General features: G+C 41.3%; 2 protein-coding genes and 1 long non-coding RNA gene across 6 annotated transcripts; 1 reads left to right on the top strand and 2 right to left on the bottom strand.

Moving 5' to 3' along the window:
- Positions 1–132: 132 nt before the first annotated feature.
- rangrf (RAN guanine nucleotide release factor) lies at positions 133–1998 on the bottom strand. Of its 2 annotated transcripts, XM_007550577.2 has the most exons (3): positions 1923–1998; positions 1019–1164; positions 136–898 (listed from the first exon to the last, which is right to left on the bottom strand). In XM_007550577.2, exon 3 carries the CDS (start codon positions 873–875, stop codon positions 291–293), a length of 585 nt encoding a protein of 194 aa, XP_007550639.1. In that variant the 5' UTR covers positions 876–898; positions 1019–1164; positions 1923–1998; the 3' UTR covers positions 136–290. The 2 variants fall into 2 exon arrangements, with proteins under 2 accessions (XP_016526227.1, XP_007550639.1); XM_016670741.1 differs by lacking the exon at positions 1923–1998 and having other exon boundaries at positions 133–879; positions 1019–1467.
- vamp4 (vesicle-associated membrane protein 4) lies at positions 1991–13954 on the top strand. Of its 3 annotated transcripts, none has more exons than XM_016670742.1 (9): positions 1992–2178; positions 4633–4749; positions 5491–5592; positions 7078–7124; positions 7964–8014; positions 9234–9334; positions 12116–12195; positions 12697–12748; positions 12844–13954. In XM_016670742.1, the coding sequence occupies exons 2-9, from the start codon at positions 4747–4749 to the stop codon at positions 12870–12872; spliced, it is 465 nt and encodes a 154-aa protein (XP_016526228.1). In that variant the 5' UTR covers positions 1992–2178; positions 4633–4746; the 3' UTR covers positions 12873–13954. The 3 variants fall into 3 exon arrangements, with proteins under 3 accessions (XP_007550638.1, XP_016526228.1, XP_016526229.1); XM_016670743.1 differs by lacking the exon at positions 1992–2178 and adding an exon at positions 2185–3263 and having other exon boundaries at positions 3295–4749; XM_007550576.2 differs by lacking the exon at positions 4633–4749 and having other exon boundaries at positions 1991–2178.
- Positions 12204–17164, bottom strand: LOC103137055 (uncharacterized). Its single transcript, XR_476088.2, has 3 exons — positions 16662–17164; positions 15928–15982; positions 12204–12491 (listed from the first exon to the last, which is right to left on the bottom strand). It is a non-coding gene; the product is annotated as an uncharacterized LOC103137055 (long non-coding RNA).
- Positions 17165–18739: the final 1575 nt, after the last annotated feature.

Here is an 18739-nt window from a genome sequence, read left to right as displayed (position 1 = left end):
CTTATTCAGATATACGAGCATGTCGTTTTTAATGCTGAGTAGAAAGGATGTTAAAGGGGATGTTTGCGTGCCAGTCAGTCACAGGTCAGAGTTACATGAAACATCATTTATAACAAAAGCCATGACCACATGACAAGAAGTTTGATTATAATTTAATTTGCCTGCCAGGAAAACAAAGAAGAAGGTATTTCAACTATGATCTCTAGTTCTCAAAATCATGGATGTTCTATAGCGTGTGTGAGAGAAAAACAATAAATAGACCGAGTCTGGTGGTGCAAGAGATGAAAGTTCTAGCCAAACAGGCCAGAGTCGTGCAAAGTCAGAGACAGTAAAGTGCGTCGGAAGTCGTCCACGGTCCACGGCTCTCTGTGCGTCTGTGCTGCAGAGGCGCTGCTGCTGTCGGGGCTGATGCTCTGCGGGTCGTTGAAGGTTATCAGGATATCTGTGGAGAACTGCGGCAGGCGGAGCAGACCCAAGTGAATGCTCACCGTGTTCCTGGCCTCTTCGTTGAACTTGGACACACACTGTGTCCCCTTCAGCATCCAGGCGCTGCTGCACTCCGACAGGGACACCTCGGCTTTGGGTAGGGCCACAACGTCACTCACTTCGAAGGCCCCTGGTTCATGAGCTTTGTTGCTGCCCGCGATGTCCTCAAAGTGGTACCTGGCTGCGTCCTGGTCGGCCACCTGGCCCTGGTACTCCAGCAGCTCCACGATCAGGCTCTGGTCGGTGTGGGGGTGGGCGAACACCTCTTGGTTGTCCGGGATCTCCCTCAGCTCGCTAATATCGGTGACGTTGTAGGGGACGACCGCCGACAGAGCTCCGCCAAATAGAGGGCGAAGCTGAGGAGAGCCCACTCCTGCTGCGGTCTGCATCTCACTTTTAGGGATAAAAACAGCTGCCGAGGAAGAGAAACATCAGCTAACACGTAGAGTATTAAGGACTGACTGCAGGCACACAAACACTACATGGTAAAATAATTAAAACACATTAAAAACCGAAATAAACATTGACTTACATGCGGCGTGGTCGTGCAAAATATCCACATGCACTCCCGTTCAAACTTTGCTCTGCGTCGTGTTTTGGTTTCTATGGGTTCAACAGGCGTTCTGCTGCCCCCTAAAGGCGAGGAAGACGTGGAGCACCACACTTTCTGATAAAAATCTGACAGAGTAACAGTAGACAGATGGAAACTAATAAATCTGGAAGGAAAGCAATATAAAAAAAAACTATAATTTATCGAAGGCTTTCTGAGATTTAATGTAGTGAGTTACTCTTTAACTTTTCCTGAGGCTTAAGGTAGTGACCTAAACATCACCAACCAGACTACTAAAATACTTTGACTCAAGTGCTGGATTATTTATTGAGCTTCTAGCAGGGTTCTGAAACTTGTGGCTCCAGAACCATAAGTAATTTTTTGGTTCTAGGTTTGACTGTATTAATATGTGTTTTTTTCTACACAATTTCCCACAAATACCAACGTCCCAGAAAATAAAATGTGTCTACGTTTTTTTTTCTGCAAATGTTTTGTGTTTTTCTTCATTTTAAAACCTAAAAGTAAAAATAAAATGGGGGTAACATAGCAATATATTTCTTATAGTAGATATTTATCAGAAATTATATCAGACTGCAGACATGCAGCTTTAGAGGAAGATGACCTAAAAAAAGTCGGTTTATTATTTTGCAATTATATGAGCTAAATTTTGTAATATATGAAAACTTTTTCATTTGATAGACTCCATCAGTATTTTCTGATAATGATTAGAACAATGTTGACTCTATCGATTTTGTTTATTTTACTCCATTCAATCACTACAACATACAGAAAACCAATAAATGATCAAAATATTATTTGATAGAACCGGAACATATAAAAGCATACGAAATAATACTGAAAGAAGTGGCGGAAATAATCTTGTTACCCTCAAAAATCTGCTGCAATCTCTCCTTATCCAGCTGTTTGCGACTTCCTGCGTGTGGTCAGCTGATTCAGACCGAGGAAAGAGACCGGAGGCTCATCTCTAACATCCACAATGATTACGGTGTCTCATCGTTCACGACAGCCTGTAAAATGAATTAGAGCGATCTATAAGGCCTCTAAAAGTGTGAAATTTCTGGACTGGCAACAGGAGCTCTGTGTGGAGGAGTTTATTCAGCGGATCTCCGGACAAACAGCAGGTAGCTGGTGACGTTGGCATCCTTAGCCTAGCCTAGCCTACTTTAGCTTAGGCTAGCTTAGCCTAGCCTAGCCTAGAAGCGGCCTGTTTTACATGGGTTTATTATATTGTAATTACTCTGTGGCGTTTTGTAGTTGACTAGTTTTTACGGTAGTTTCTGCTTTAAAACTCTGTAATAAGTTACGTGTGTTGTAGAAAACGAGACTCGACTGGGTTTTTTTCAGGGTAATATAAACAAAGCTGAATGAAAAGCTAAAGTTGAAATGGGTGTGATGTGACATAAATCAATCAGTATATGCGCAGGTTAAAAACAATCATCTTACTGTACTATCTGCTTTTAATAGGATGTGTTTTGGGCTCTCCACGCATCCCACCACCCAAACTTCACAAGACGACACAACCAGCTATAACAGCTTTACAATGAAAATTTGTGCAGATTGTGCCTTTAAAATAATAGTTGATGGACACTAGCAACGAAATAGAAAGTACGTAAAAGAGAAATAGCAATTGATGTTTGAATATAGAGTCACTCAGGCAACAGATCATTTAATCTTTTAAAGAAAACGCTGTTTGAATTTGACATTAAGATGCAACAACAGAAAAAACTTTTACCTCGTTTTAAAAAAGAATTTTAAAAAATTGTTGTATGCTGAAAACATCTATGAAACATCCAGATGAATGAAATGAGAGTAATGATGAAGAATACGGTTTACTCTTGTAAACAATATTGTCATCACAACATTCAATGGTAATATAGCATAATAGTCAAATTTATTACACGCAGCCTCCTAAAAAAGTTAAATATAAACAATGATTTATCTATTAAAGAAATAAATACATTATTGTATAAAAGCTAGGAATAAATCAAACTGAGCTTTTATTATTTATGTCTTTGTCAATACTAGTGATGCACCTATATGAACATTTAGGCCAATATTGACATCATGGCTGATATTTGATATTTACCAATGTTATTTATATTGAATATGTTTCTGTACTCTTTTGCCACCATGAATAATGGCTGCACTGCTGACATCACTTCTTTACTTCAGTTAAACATCCCACAGCCCTTTACCTAAAAGGAATGTGTCCACTATCACATGTGGACATGTGATAGTGGACATGTCACTATCACTGTGACATGTCCAAACATCCACCCGTCTAGAAACGCATACACAAATGTCAACAGGATGGAAATAAACATTGGCCATTAATATCGGCACAGGTGTACTTATTGAACAGCTACCAGTATGTTAAAAATGACTAACATTGATCTTAGTGCTCATACATGAGCATTGCTAATCAATATTACTCAAAATATCATACGAGAATGAACTCAAAACAGAAGAGAATGTGTTTCTATTACGACATTTATTTAAAAATGATGATAGAGACTAACATTTCCATGTGTCTTGCAAGTGCTTTGTGTTCATGCACACTTTGTGAGGCATTTATGAGTTTATTCGTTTAACTTTAATGCACTTTAGATATCAACATCTTCACAATTATATGTGACAGAGGCTGCCCATTAACACACACATGCACCCAAACCAAGAGTGTCCAACTCCAGTTCTCAAGAGTCAGAGTCCTGCATGTTTTCATGTTTTCCTGGTTCAGCAGTGAAGTCAGGCCGGTGCAGAACTTGGCAGCGTGCGTCACAGGCGATTCATCCATTTATTCAGTCGTGCTGAAGCAGCGTGTTGGCTTTTGAGGACTGGAGATGGAAACCCCTTGTCTAAATGTTTCCATAAATAATATTCAGTTCAACTTCGAGTCAGAAATACTTCATTAATTCCCAAGGGAAATTACATTAATGAAGCTGAGCTTCTGGCCAAGAGACCTCACGTTAACACACACTCATTTGAAAATGAAAAGGCAATGGAAGAGCTATTTCTTTTATTATTATTATTATTATTTTTAATTAACAAAGAGAATAAATATTTCAAAGTTCCAAATCTGTCCCGATTTGAGAAATCTGAGCCTCAGTGATTTCGAAGTGACGTAATTTTGTTGTGAAACAGAACTTCACTATGCTGCTGAGTCAAAAGTCAACCCCTCCATCAAGTTATTGTGTATTTTATGAACCGTACAGAGAAAATAATCTGTCTGTTGCACGAGTGTTTTAAAAGTAAATTACTTCAAATGAAATGTCCAGAATTGGTAAATAAAGGTAAAAAAAAAAATAATAATTTTCAAACGAAAGATGTGTAGAAACTCTGTTCTCTCTTTCCGTTTAAGTAAGACTATTATCTGTAAAACGCCTCATAATTATTACTATTTTACAAGCATAAATTATTAAGCAATTTTTGCTCTTTGATGTAAATTCTGCAGTGTTTTTCATTGGTAGCAGCTTTCAAAGAACTTAGTTGAATTTAGTGCATTTGTCTCTGTAAGTCGTCTCTTTAGCTCGGCCTGCAGTCTCCTGTTTCTCTCTGTGTTTCTTCACTTTCTTCAGATCTGTCCCCTGCTTCTCCTCCCCTCTGCTCTCTTGGCTGGGGAAAGGCTGTTTTTTTTCCAAACGCAACGCCAGAAACGGACGTTAAGAAAGTATCAGACTTAACCGGAATCAATGGTACAAGTCTTACTGTCGCAGTGAGAAATGGGGTGGTGTGTATGGTGTGTGTGTGTGTGTGTATGGTGTGTGAATGAGCATTTTTCCCTGCCCCTCGGATGATTGCTTGTTGTGCTCGGGTCACATGTTTTTTAGCTCAGTGTCACAGAGGGATTTTATTGAGATGTGTTTGTGTGTTCTTCTTTTTTTCCCCCCCACCTCTTTGGAAGACGTAGCACCCAAAATGAGATTCAAGGATGTTTTTTTGGAAAGACAGCATGTTTTTTTGTTTTTTTTTGGCCCAGTGGCATCCAGAGCAGTGATGACATTTCCTTTTTTTTTATAACCAGTAAATCTTAGTTTTAAATCTGTCAGAAAATGTAAAATTAAAAATAATTTTAAAGCTATACAAATTCATACAAATTCTGAGAATATCAGCAAAATTGAACCTATTTCAGTAATTCAGTTGATATATTATACTTATGTAATGCATAACATAGAGACTCATTCCTTGAAAGGTTAAGGCTGGACGATACGGCTGAAAAACGTATCAAAATATAAGCATTTAATATCAGTCGATATTGGTAATTATTGATTAGCTCTAATTTCTTGAGATGCCCCTTCGAATAACTGACTTCATAAGTCGATCTTTATGTTTTCGCTAGATCAATTGGCAGCATCGACAGCTAACTCGTTTTCTCTTGAGACCATTCTCTCCCTCTTTTCTGTCCAAACTGGTGATCTTCTCCTCCTGTCCCACAGAGGGAGCCAGAACGGGAGGAGCAGCCCGAAGACAACATGCCCCCCAAGTTTAAGCGACACCTCAACGACGACGAGGTCACCGGATCCGTCCGCAGCGAGAGGGTGAGGTCCGGACGCAGTGGAAAAACATAACTTGTTTTTGGGGTTCTGGTTTGTCAGGAGGGCTCGAGTAAACAAGGAGTGACAGAAGCAAACGCACACAATGACGGAAGAGGGAGACGGAATAAATAGAAATCGCCGTTTAGATCAAGCAGCAAACAAACAATAAAAATATTGGCGACGCGGTGGAGTCTCCAGAAAAGTCTCGCGGCCAAATATCTGCTCCTCATCAGGCTGCTCATCCTGTCCCACCTCCTCTTCCTCACCCATCCCCTTCTTCTTTTGTGTTGTTTTTAGCTCGGATCAAAGCCACACTTACTGTGTGTGTGGGGGGGGGGGGGGGGGGGGGGGAGTTTTGGGGGTGGGACGCTTACGTAACATCCTCCTCTCCTTCTAGTTTTCTGCTTCTGATAATTACTACCAGTTCTCCTCCCATCTCCGGTACCAGGAGAGAGGTCGCGCAGACGGAGAGCGTTAGCCCTCGCGCTCATGAAGAGCTTTACGATCACGTGGCCGCCATCTTTTCAGATTTCTTGCAGATGACCTGCAAAGAAAATGAGGCGTGTGTAGAACGTGCATTGGGTGTCTGATGAGGTATGCGGGTGCTTCCTCGTCGCTCTCTGCTCTTTGTAGCGTTGAAGTGCTCGGAAGACGACGGTAATGGATGCAGCTTCTATAAAATGGAATGTTGTTTGCTAAACTACTCATACACATAAAAGAAACTCCATCGAAGCAGAGTTGAGTTTTGTTTGTCTTCTTCCATCCGCTCCTATGAGTATTTAATGCAGCTGTTTAGATGTTTTTTGCTTTGTTGTTTTTTTCTTCTTCTCTGAATAGGATTTTACACAAAAACACAGATTGTGCCCAGATTAAAGCATTCAGAGGTTTTGGGCCAAGACTGTGCCTTAGAAGAATAATCAACTTTAAGATCTCATGAATGTTGTATTGTTCTTACTTGAATTGATTTAGATTAACTTTGACTTCCCAGCATATTGATTGTTTTTGCTCGGAGTTAGACGACGTTCAGGGGATTGAGCTTTGGCATGCACAGCTGCACAGATGACGTCCAGTCATCACAGATTGATCCCACTGTTGGCTTTGCCTTCAGAGGAGCAAAAGGAAAAAGGTTCCTATCGATCGCTTATTTCAGCCGTATTGTACGGAAATGTTTCTATTGCCGCATCAGCAGCATCACCACCGAGCGCCTCGGATGAACCACACCCTGTCATCCGCCAGACAAGACGAGACGCCGCGTGCCTGGTAGTGTCCCGAAACAAAGCAATCCACATAAACGGGTGTTCATCTATTAAACTCTAAACTGAATTTATCCATGTTAATAAGAAAAGAAAAATACACATTGAAATAGTGTTTTAGAGGGGGGGGGGGAAAACACCTTTTATTTTTATATCAGAGTTCTCAACTCTAAGGATTCCTCATCTTGATCTTGTCTTTATCTGAACCGCAATATTTAATTTTTTTTTTCAACAGAGGAATCTGCTGGAGGAAGACTCTGATGAAGAGGAAGACTTTTTTCTGTGAGTTTGTGTTGGAATATATGCTTTTTTTTTCTTTCTGTAACCATCAACCAGTTCCTGGCATAGCCCTAACTGGATATTTGTTCATTTTTCATCACAAAAATTGTAGAACTGATTTAAATGATTTGCTTTTCTGTGAAGCATAGCCTGTGAATGTTCAATAGAGCTGAGGTCAGGGCCTTTCTCAGATGCGAACCGTTATCCTGTTTCATCCGTTTCCAAAACCAGTTTGGAATAGTTTTCCAGTTGGAACACACACAGCTATGTGTCCAAGTTTCACTCGTGCAATCCAAACTGGGACAAACAAAACGGAAACTACCAAAAGCTGCAAACTGTTGCAAACTTGAAGATGCTGCGAGATGCTTTACCGCTGATATGGTGCATTTCTGTGGAGATATAGGTCATAAATTCCATTAGTAGGGGTCTTAAAAAGCAGTAAATGTGAGTTGGTGAAACCTGCAGAAACTCCTGAGCACACGTGCGTTCAACAATTGGATAAAATAAAACATTTCAGTTAGCCCTCAGTTAAGAGGGCTAACTGAAATGTTTTAATCTGTGAAAATGGGAAGAGAAGAGGCTCTGGGATGCACCCCGACCTGCTGAACCACAGTGAAAATTAGTGGTTAATCTCATTTTAGTTTGGAATTTTAACCAAATATTAGTAGGGGTGTATTTATACATTTGACCATGTGAGAATTGGAGGAAAACTACAATAACTAAATTCTTGTGCAGCTCAGTTCTTAATCTTAGAATGCAGTTTAGATTTCCTGAGTGACCCAACTCAAACATTACCTGGTAACTTTAACTTTCTTAACATTTTATTTATTTATTTTTTCCAGGAGAGGTCCAACTGGACCCAGATTTGGACCTCAGAATGACAAAATGAAGCAGTAAGTACGGGTTCCTCGTCGCAGCTAAAAACAGGTTATGTATGTGTTTCTGAAATCCTTGAAAATGATTGAATTTCAATTATGTCTTATCAAGATTTGGAAACCGGTTGGTTTCTGTACAAAGTCCTTAAAAGTGCTTGATAATACTTGTTATAAACGACTGAAAACAGATATTTGAAGGATAATAAAAGGACACACACATTTTTTTCCCTCAGTGTGTGAAGTTAAATCACACCAAACATCTCTTGTTTTAGGCCAGTTAGAATTGCCAAAATTATTTCTATTTGAAAAATCTCAAACAATTTAGAGATTTGTTTTGTAGTTTTCTTGGACCAGTCACATGTGTAAAGGAGACAAATCTCGTCTCTGCTGTAGAATGTGGAATACTCTCACAAGATATTATTAGTAACAGTAATAAATGAAGCCATATAACATTGAACTGAAACTATCTTTTTTTTCTTCTTCAGTCCATTTGTATTGTTTTCATCTCCAGACGCTGGTGGTGCCAGAAAAGTTTGAAAAGCCACCTTGAAAACACTCGAAAACGCTCGGATTTTACTGTGGGAAAAGTGCCCGAACCCTGTAGAGCCCCGGGGCCGGGGGTAGCGGCTCCACACTTTTTGAAGCTGCCGTTACGTAACCGCGGCTCCGGCGTGTTTACCAGAAGTGGCCGGTTGTTAGGATATTGTGCAAGAGAATTTATCGCGCAGGCTCTGCTTCGATCTTTACCAGCACCTCGCAGACAGCTGGAGAACAGAGGAGGTCATTGTTGAGGCCGTCTGGCACGCGGAGCTGTTTCGTCACGCTCGCTCCATACCTTGCAGTCTGTCACAGTCGTGCCCACGTGAAATTAGACGCCGTCATTACTGAGTGCAGGAATATAAGAAGTCCAGGCTGTTCAATGAGTCCGCCTGTCTGAACCCGGGCCGTGAAATTCCTCGGGTGTTTGCGACGGCCGCCTGTTTTCTTATGCCACCCCCTTCCAATTCCTGACTGGAGTCTTTTATGCATCTGCTTTTGCATGACATCACATAAATAGAAAAGTATTTCAGTTTAATTTTAATTTGAATCCTCAAAATGCTAATACAGTAGATCCGGAGTAACCAGAAGTGCTAGCGCTTCTTTTTCAACAAGGCAATAACTCTAGATTTTTGCAACAAATATACTTTTATTTTTAATTATCATTCCATATGTGTCCTGCTTTAATTTGTGTCCTCAGCGTGCAGTCCCAGGTTGACGAGGTGATTGACGTGATGCAGGAGAACATCTCCAAGGTGATAGAGAGGGGCGAACGCCTCGATGACCTGCAGGACAAGTCCGGTGAGCCGCACCTTCTGTCGTACTTTGCTTGTTTTTTTTTGTTTTTTTGCGCGTGTGCGGGTCGTTTGTGCTTTTCATCCACTTGAGTCGAGTCCACAGAGCATGTATCTGTGTTGTTTTTACTAACATTTACTTTGCAATTAGAACCGTCGGGCCCTGAGAGCGCACAACGTCAACAAGGAAATGCCTGAGTGGGACTGAGACTCTCTGCAATGTGCTTCCAATTTAAGAGAAAAACACAATTAATATAATTAGGGTTATTTGTTGGAAAAAGAAAAAAAAAATCCTCAAATTACCAGGCAGTGAAAGGTTTGAAGTTACAACTACTGCAAAAGATGGCGGATTTTAGAGCATTATCCGCCTGGTTTAGGATTCGTCATGCTGGGTCGAGTCCTGTTTCGTCCTTGGGACCACCTGGACGTCTCAGTGCAGAATGAACAAAATAATGCCTCAGCGAGAGTTAAGAGAGTTAAATAGGTGCTACAGTATTACAAGCAACTAAAATTAGACAGTACACTGTCCAGATCTAAACCTAAACATTATTACCGATCATTTATTAATGTTAAGGTTTAGATCTAATGACTCTTAAAGCTACTTGTCTATGAGCGAATTCTCTAGTGACTGCAGAAGAGCAGGTTGGATGCTTTAACAAAGGAAGTGATCCTTGAAATCTTTCTTTTCTCGATTACTACAAATCTACTCTTTGCTCTTTTCCTTCTGTGGAGCTTGCTTGGGATTGACACTTTCAAACGACGTCCGGGCATAAAGAAACCATTTTTGCCCAAGAAAGACTGAGATTCTGTAGAAAGAACCAGGATTTGATTGGTTGGGGGTAAAATAAATTTTCTGAGGGGTGCGTGGGAAGGGGAGCATCTGTTCGGAAAATGTGGACAATTATTAAGGAGAGCTGTCTGCAGACAAAGAGGTGAATGATTACGACACTATTCGGTGTTATGATGGATTTAATGAGAGTGGGAGCGCCTCCCATTCAACGGGAACCGGCTCGCTCACACATCCAGTAAAAGTCTGACGATGGAGGACGTTTGTTTTTATGCGCAAGGGAACAGCATGTAACGAGGCAAAAAAGTCATAGATTGTTCGGAGATTAAAACATGGACGCTTTTGGGGTGAGGCCAGGAAACTCTTAACATCTTCATCATATTAAAAACTTCTGGCCAAACCTCCAAAAAAAAAAGAAAAAAAAAAAAAAAGAAAAACCAGATCTGTAAATATTGACAAAAATAATTTGTCAATATTTGTAAAGTGTGATGCATTTGTGAGGTGTCTCCACTAGAATCCCGTCCAACAATAACAGAAAACATTATTTTATGACCTTAATGATAGTTTAATGCTACCTGGAAAAACCTTTTCCCTTTTTGTTAGAAATATGTTCCAAATTTGCTAATATTTGCTAAGCATGAGTGTGGAGCTCTTGAGAGTTGGAAGATCATCTGGCTTTAGGGAAGGGTAAACCTGTGTGTCATCAGCATAGCAGTGGTAAGAAACACAAGAGGTACACAGAGAGAAAAGTCAAGTACAGGTCCAACTACTAACCCCTGAGGCACACCGCAGGTCAAGGTTGCTCGGGAAAAGTCAGCATCACATGTTGCCATGTAAAAGGAAGATAAACAGTAAAGAAAGAGTAAACTTTCTTTCAAATAGTTGTTCCTTTGTTCCAAGGAAGTGCCACTTCATCAGATTGCGAAGGAGCCCCTACAAGTGTTTTCATATAGTCTCGAATCGACAATAATACATTACAGCTAGATTAAACATCATGATTTTCATGGTTGATTAAAGACACTTTCCCTTGTAGTGAGTAGATGTCTCTGTGTAAATACACGCTGTTCACTTTGTGTTCAGGTTCTGAGTGATTTCCCAGCTGTCCATCTGAAAACTCTTAACAACTCTTGCTCTCTCTGTTGTGTTGACTTCCCTCCGTTACATAACATTTACGCACTAGCCAGGCTCCAATCACAGCGACCACGGTTGTTTCACCTCACTGATGAAGACACGATGCTGAAATCCACGTGTTTGTTTCCTGTCTCGTGCATCGACAACACACTCTCACTCACACACAAACACACACGCTACACAGGCGCTCCGCTCCGTCATGTTGACCTGCCTGCCAAAACAACGATGCACATCTGGAGGACATTCTTCTCTGCTTGTTTATGCGACGCGTTTGTGACTTATGGCCCGTCTCGACCGCGAGTCTCGTCCTTAAAGGCTGTCTGTACATGAACGACGCTGCGCGCTCCGGCTGACACCTCGCCGCGCGCGCGCGAACAGGTGACCCGTTGTCAAATTCCTCGGGATTAACGAGCGCCTTCCCAGAAGTCCCTGTGTGGGCGCGTCGCTTTGTAGTAGCGACGGGTCGTAAACAGGCACACGGAGATGGAAACAGCAGACGCAAAAAACAGGAGAGAGCGAGGGTGAGCAGCGCCGCACGCTAGGGAGCCGTAACCCTCCTGTTAACATTCAGAGACACCACGTTAACAACGATATCGCAGAAACAGACCGCAGCGCGGGGGCGAGCTGGCGGCGGGGAGATGTTACGACGAGGAAGCTGGAGGAAATGTTGCTATTTTGGAAATGTAAGAGGCCGTGCCAAAAGAGCTGTCTTTAAAAGATGTCGCATTTACCCAGAGCAGTAAAGCCGGTGTATCTAACGCCTTAAGTGAAACCTGTTTGTCTTTTCGGTGACTGACTTGTCCTTTTTTTGTCCTGTTGTCTCTCATTGTGTGCTCCCTGGCTCTGCGCTGCGGTCGCATCGTGGTGCAGAGAGCTTGTCGGACCACGCGTCTGCGTTCAGCAGCAGAGCCAAACAGCTGCACAGGAGGATGTGGTGGAGAGACATGAAGGTGGGTTATCCGTCTGTTTTCAGACTATCTTAATACACAAACATAAAAAATAAATAAATAAATAAAATTAAGATTTTTTTTTTTGGGTGTGTGTGTGTGTTAAATAAAGCCAGAAAGGAAGGAGGAAATTGGGTTCCACCTCTTGTTAGAACTATATGTGTGGTGAAAAACTAACACTGAACTCACCATGGTGGGCCATGGTGGCGGCAGCGTCATGGTGTGGGGATCCAGTTGAGAATCTGTGGCAAGTCTTATAACCTGATGTTCATGGATGCTCTCGATCCAGTCTCACTCAGCTGTTTTGCAAAGAAAGGGAAACATTTTGAGTCTCTAAAAGTATGGAATAAAGAGTCAAAAATGTTTGTGAAATAAAAAGAATAAACCATGCATCACATTCCAGTTATTATATAACGATCTGCGTCGGCCTTAATAATCTGAGGACTTATGCGTTGGCTTTGGTCCATGTTTTGTTTTGAGGCAAATGTTTCATTTCCCCAACAGATGAGGATGATCATTGCACTGGTAGTTGTCGCTCTTCTGCTGATCATCATCAGTGAGTATTTGGATGTCTTATAAACTTCAGCAGAGTTGAAACCTACAGACACGCAGTTGTCGCCTTTAATGTTACGCCCCCCTTCTGTTTTCCAGTTCCAGTAATCCTTCGATATCGTAAGTGACCGATGAGGATGAGGTGGACTTTTCCTCCTCGATGCCCCCCGGCCGACCTGCATCTTCTCATCTGGCACTCACCGGGACGCTGTCCAAACCGTCTTCAGAGTTCTCCTCTTCACCCTCAGTTCTGATCTTACAGTCATATCCTGATCCGAGATCAGTTCTGCTCGATGAAGTTGAGGGAAAGCAAAAACATTGACTTTTATTTTGGCCATGTTGTCCGTGTAAAGGGAGCGCTTCGTGCCATGAGACGTATCGCAAGGCAGTGGGGGTTTTGGGGTTTTGGGCCTTTGTCCTTCGTGTTGCATCTCAGATAAATTCTCCAGGACTGGGGGAATCCGACAGTCTGCATTAGTTTATCTCCTGTGAATCTGCTGCAGCAGCCTCGCATGAAGAGGCTGTAAACTCCGAGCAGATGAACCTCTGATGTCTTCCCACATGTGCATCTCAAATACCAACAGGAGAGACGGTTTTAAAGGGGACACCTAAGAAGTACAAAGCACATTTTTAAAATTCTCTCCCGCACAAAGCAAGAAGACATCTGAGTCTCATTTGAGGTTTTTTTTTTTCTTTTTTCGTTTTAATGTGAAGAAAAGAACAATAGGAAACCAAAACAGCCACATTCTGAATGTCTGTTCACCGTTCTGTGCTCTAAACCTCTTACTTCCTGCAGGACTGTGCTGATCTCTGGGCTCCTTTGATCACAGCTGTTCAGGTTTTCAATTTACTCCCAACTCTGCAAACAGTTCTGTTCGGTTTAAAGCTGCTTTTTGCTTACTTTCCTTCTTAGGTTGTCACTATTATTTCTGTTTTATGAAGTTCTGAATGAGTGCTGGTATTTGCTACTGAGGGGGACGGTTTATCTCTGTACTGTTATGACTGAGATGGAAGGTCTTACGTAATGTGGATGGAAACCATAGGTGTAGTTGTGATTGGTTAAAGTCTACATGGTAATTTGATTATTTTTGTGTAATTTATTTTAGCTTGTAAATATGGATTCTGTAACGATACTGTACAGTACTCTGTGACATTGCATTGGAAGACTGTGATTCCTTTTGCTCTGGAATAAAGTGATATTAAAGGGCAATACGTCTGGTTTGTTCTGGTTTGAACTAGAATCAGCAGTAGGAAAAAGTGGATGAAGTCAAAAAAAGAAACAATCGTCATGCCATCCCTAAAGTTTTAAGCACAGGTTAAGTGTCCAATAGCTTGCAGAGCTTGCAAAATTCCAGGACTTTTATCTCCTCATTTATCCGACTGTTGCTGGCTCCTGACTTTACTGGCATCGTGGAGTCCCCAGATGGCACTAAAGTTGCAGGGTCTGGAGCCCATGAAGCGTTATTGCTCTGACAGACCCTCGGCCTTTCTTCCTCCCAGTACCGCAGGCACGAACACACACACACACACACACACGGGCCACTGTGCCCTGCACCGAGCCAGAACTGCCCAACTCCGCTGCAGGAACAGACATTAAACTGGCCCCGAGGGACAATTTGCTTTGTTGATATACGGCGGCTGGACATTAGGGGTCACATCTGGTGCTGATGCACACAACAGGGACGATGGCTTTGTTTCCGCTCTGAAGTCGAAGCGGTAATTTAATCTGCTACGCATTGTTTGGATGTTGATTAAAGCAGGCGTAGGTAAAGCTGTTCAGAACCCCTCCCCCCCTGGTTGCACCAGCACCTATAAATCAGCCAACACTCCAGAAAGGTCATAGGTCAAAGAAACTCAAAGTAAGCTGACCTTCTTTCAGGTTTAAGGTTTTATGGACTGGCGCATATTAAAGACTTTTTGATCCTTACCAGTTCCTAAAGTTCAGTGCGTTAGATGAGAGCTGAAATGGTAACGGACTTCATGATTCCAGAACTTGACGGGTTTTGTTTGTGCATATAGTGCTAGCCATAATTATGGAAAGTCGTAGTAAAGATTCGTTAAAAGCCTTAATTCAATCTCAACTCATTGGACGGGGTGTTGCATGCAAGAGCAACTCCCAGTCTGTCATGGTTAAAGGGGAATTATAACATAAAGTCGACTTTTTTGAGCGTTGCATCGCGTTATAGAGTTGTTCCCTAATCAAAAACGTTTCATACCTGTTTGTAAAATCTTTGAATCTCCCTTGGCAATCATTCAGATTCGTAAAACGCTTGGGGGGGGAAACCAAGTGGCACCTTCAATACGCAGCTCCTCCACAGAGCTCCAGTTTTCAGGGATTTCGACTCCCCACACTCTGCTCCTCCAGACTAGCCAGCAGCAATTAGCCAACACCTGGTGGAGATGCGCCTCTGCTGAGCTCATTGTAGGAGCTACTTCTCCCATGAACATTTGTAAAGCCTTGATAGACGAACGCTGCTGAGATGACTTGCTGAACGCAGAGTTCTGGAAAGAGCAGGAACTTCTTAAAGAGACAGAGGCCCAATGTTAAGGCATTAAATTGCAAAATCAAATTTCTTTTAAGTCCTGTTGGATACACGCAGCATTTTTATAACAGCTGGAGGTGGCATAATTACTTCATTGTCCCTCAGGAGAACACAGACATGCATAAGGAGAGCCTCTAAAACCCACAGGCCAGGATCTGAGCTCAGGAACTTTTTGCTGAATTCCTTTCTAATCAGCTCATTTGCATATCTTCCTGTCAACTCTTGGAAAGATTGTCCTTTTTTTTGTTGTTGACAATCATAAAGTTTCCAAACTGATGGATAGCATCAATCATAGATGTAATTTTTCTTGTCTGCTTTGAGTTAGCGCACGTGAACGCTCATAAACTCCCCGAGCCAATGACCACCAGCATATCTTTACTTACTCAGTGCATTCTTACGAGCTACACATGACTGCTCCCTACCCTCCAAATTCCTTTGGAAACAGTGAGTACTTACCTACTTAATTACTTTTTCCTTTCCCCTTTTTATAGATTTTTGCTTCGTTTTTTTATATTAAATAAAAACAACGTGTGAGATATAATGCGATATTGGTCATTTGAGGTGCCTCATTTTGAGAACCAATAAGGGTTCTCAAAATTATTATTCTTTCCATAAAACGGTTAGAAATAACAGTGCTTACCTTTTACTGTGAGCGAAAGCATTTGTTATTGAATGAGCTCGCCTCGGGTCAGCACCTGTGTAGTTTAGACAGATTTTACTACAACACATAAATGAGACGGTCTTTTTTCCTGTCTGCCTACACAAACACACCCGCGCTGGCAGCAGAGGATGTTTTGATCCTCAGGCTGGATGACCTCAGATTCCGGGCATAGTGATGGTTATATGAGTCACATAAAAGTGAGTCAATTTAACGGGAGAGGAGAGTGGACAATGTGCCAACCAGCATTCGAGAGCCTGGCCAGACACTCTGACACTGATGAATAAGTCTACTGCATTTCACAGTTCAGGTTACAGAAAGGCTGCGATAAAAAAAATATAAATATGCTTATTCTCATTATGATAGTACAAAGCAGGGACAGTAGCAGGGTTGGCAGTACTTGGGCTTCACATGTATTTTAGAAAATAAACAGAGCCTTGTGCTTGAAAATAGCAACACTATGCTGAATAATAAAAGGTTTCAGAGGCCAACACCTTACTTGATGACAGTGGTTAATTTGAGATTCATTCAACAGTAGCAGAAACAAACAAACCAAAAAAAAAAAGAAACTCAACCTGTGTCATGGCAAAGATGTTACTCTGTGTCAGACTGCTCTAGCAAGTACAACAACTGAGGATACTGACAAAATTAAGACTAGCAATCAGTTTTTAAGTTTATCAGAGTATGAGTCAATGTTTCAAAAGTTAATATCTTACCTGCAGTAGATCTCTTGTCGTGTTCATGCAGTATAACTCCAGTTTACCCGGTCCTGGAGGCTAAAGCTAGCTGCTAGCCTGAGTGGGGCCTGGACCATGGCGGATGTTTACTCCCTTATCTCTGCTCCAATCCATGTGATGTAGTTTATGTCAATACTATTTCCAGAATTTTTAAACCATTGTCACATTTTGATTGGTCAGTTTATTACACAGAAACAAACTGTGTGTCCATAAGCACGTCCATTAACGTTCACGTTAATGGATGTTGGAGGATGTGCGCCACTAACAATCTTCCCGTATGAAACAAGTATTCAGAACAAGACATGTTTGAGTATCTACATGATAGAGAAATAAGCCCTTCAAAACAAAATAACGTAAGTTTCAATTAAATTGCTATATTATTTCAGCTTTTTTTTTTTTTTAAATGCTATACATATTACTGGACAGTTTACACTGACTTAAAAAGCCTTACAGGTATGAAGAGCCATTTCAGCCAAAATTAAATAAATGAATGGGTAAAACTCATTTATTTCTCATTTATTTATTTATTTTACTAATTTATTTACTTATTTTTACCCACTCATTTATCTATTTAATTTTGGCTGAAATGGCTCTCCATATACATGCTTCTATCGAAGTTTTCTTTTTCAGTTGTTCTAAACAGGAAGGCTATTGTTTTGCCTCCAACTTATAGTTACTCTGTATGTAATTATCAACTTTTCTTTAAATACTCCCAATCTCACAATAGATTCATAGTGTTAGGTTCACATAAATGTTTTCCGATTTGAGGTATTTTAAGACAGTAGACATCCCCTTTGGTTTTAGTTCCTCTCTGGGCTGGCAGCTTCGGCCTCTGTGAACAATATGGATTTCTGCTTATCGCGGTCACCAAGAGAGCTATATATACTGGAAGGAAGATATTAGCTGCATAACCGTTTTACCAAACCTCCCTGTAAAATTTTAAAACAATTTCTGTGAAGCCTCTCAGACATGTAAGAAAGTACATCTAAAGTTAAACTGCGGCAATATTCTTTTTCATATGCCTCTCTGTTTTTATACGGCAAAGGTACTCTGTTCTGAAGTGCTTCACAAGTCCAACTTCACACATCCAAAAATGAGAATAGTAAAAAAAAAAAAAAGGACAATGCGATCTGAAAAACATATATATTCGTAATAGTGTAGACAAATGAATCCACAGTCCAACTGTCTGTGGGGTTATTTATGTCAAGTCTTGCTGTTTTTATACAAAGATAGACAATCTGCATGGCAAGTCTTGTTGTCATGACGTATATTGCTGTTATTTGGTGTGCGTATTAAGGCATAGTGCCGCATCTATGATTTATAAAAGCAATTAAATTATTTGGTCCAATTGCATGATGATTTATTGAAACGGGTTGAGGCCCAGAGAAAGTGGCAGCCTTTCTATTGTTTTTGTTTTAACTTGTATTTTCTTTGGAGATAGGGTTAAATTACCCTAATTAATTATTATATCATAGACTTTTGCAATGTTTTCAAACTACTTTCTCAGTCCCATCATTTTCCCAAGAACATTTTGTTTTTCTCCTTTTTTAGCTTTAGCTACTTTTGTTCCCATGTTACTACTGTTGACGCTGCCTTTCTCAGCTGGTAAACTAAAAGTTTTCATCCCGTTTCGGGCGTTCAGGCCCTTTGCGACCCAGAGATGCTTTGGACATCACGGCCTATCGAGTCAGCAGAGATGGATGGGTAGGAAGTTTATGCACGTACAAGAAAGGAGAAGGGAAAATGTGAAGAGCAAGAGGTGAGATACCGTGTTAAATGTAGGCGACCGGAGAGGACGTGAGCGTATAAAAAAAAAAAGAAAAAAAAGCTAAATTAAGTTGTTTTAAATGTGAGAGAGTAAAAACCCATTGCAGAGACAGCGTGGAGTCTGAAGCACACTTCACACCTAAGAGTCTCGGCTCTGAGGGACACGGTGTGCTGGGGGTCAGCGTCCTATCCGATCACCGATGCCCCCCCCCCAACCAGATGTAAGGAGACCCCGGTTCCTCAGGAGGAAACTGTGTCCAACAGGGATCATGTCTCGCCACCATGTTGGA

Source organism: Poecilia formosa, unplaced genomic scaffold, assembly GCF_000485575.1.
Source record: "Poecilia formosa unplaced genomic scaffold, Poecilia_formosa-5.1.2 Scaffold37, whole genome shotgun sequence".
Taxonomy (NCBI): Eukaryota; Metazoa; Chordata; class Actinopteri; order Cyprinodontiformes; family Poeciliidae; genus Poecilia; species Poecilia formosa.
Note: the sequence above shows the minus strand (reverse complement) of the source record. Positions and strands in the feature narration are given on the sequence as shown.

Coding starts and splice junctions, on each gene's coding strand:
- vamp4 (XM_016670742.1), top strand. Junction 9,335..12,115: donor TGACCTGCAGGACAAGTCCG/GTGAGCCGCACC, acceptor ATCGTGGTGCAG/AGAGCTTGTCGGACCACGCG. Junction 12,196..12,696: donor TGTGGTGGAGAGACATGAAG/GTGGGTTATCCG, acceptor TTTCCCCAACAG/ATGAGGATGATCATTGCACT.
- rangrf (XM_007550577.2), bottom strand. CDS start 875: ATGCAGACCGCAGCAGGAGTGGGCTCTCCTCAGCTTCGCCCTCTATTT.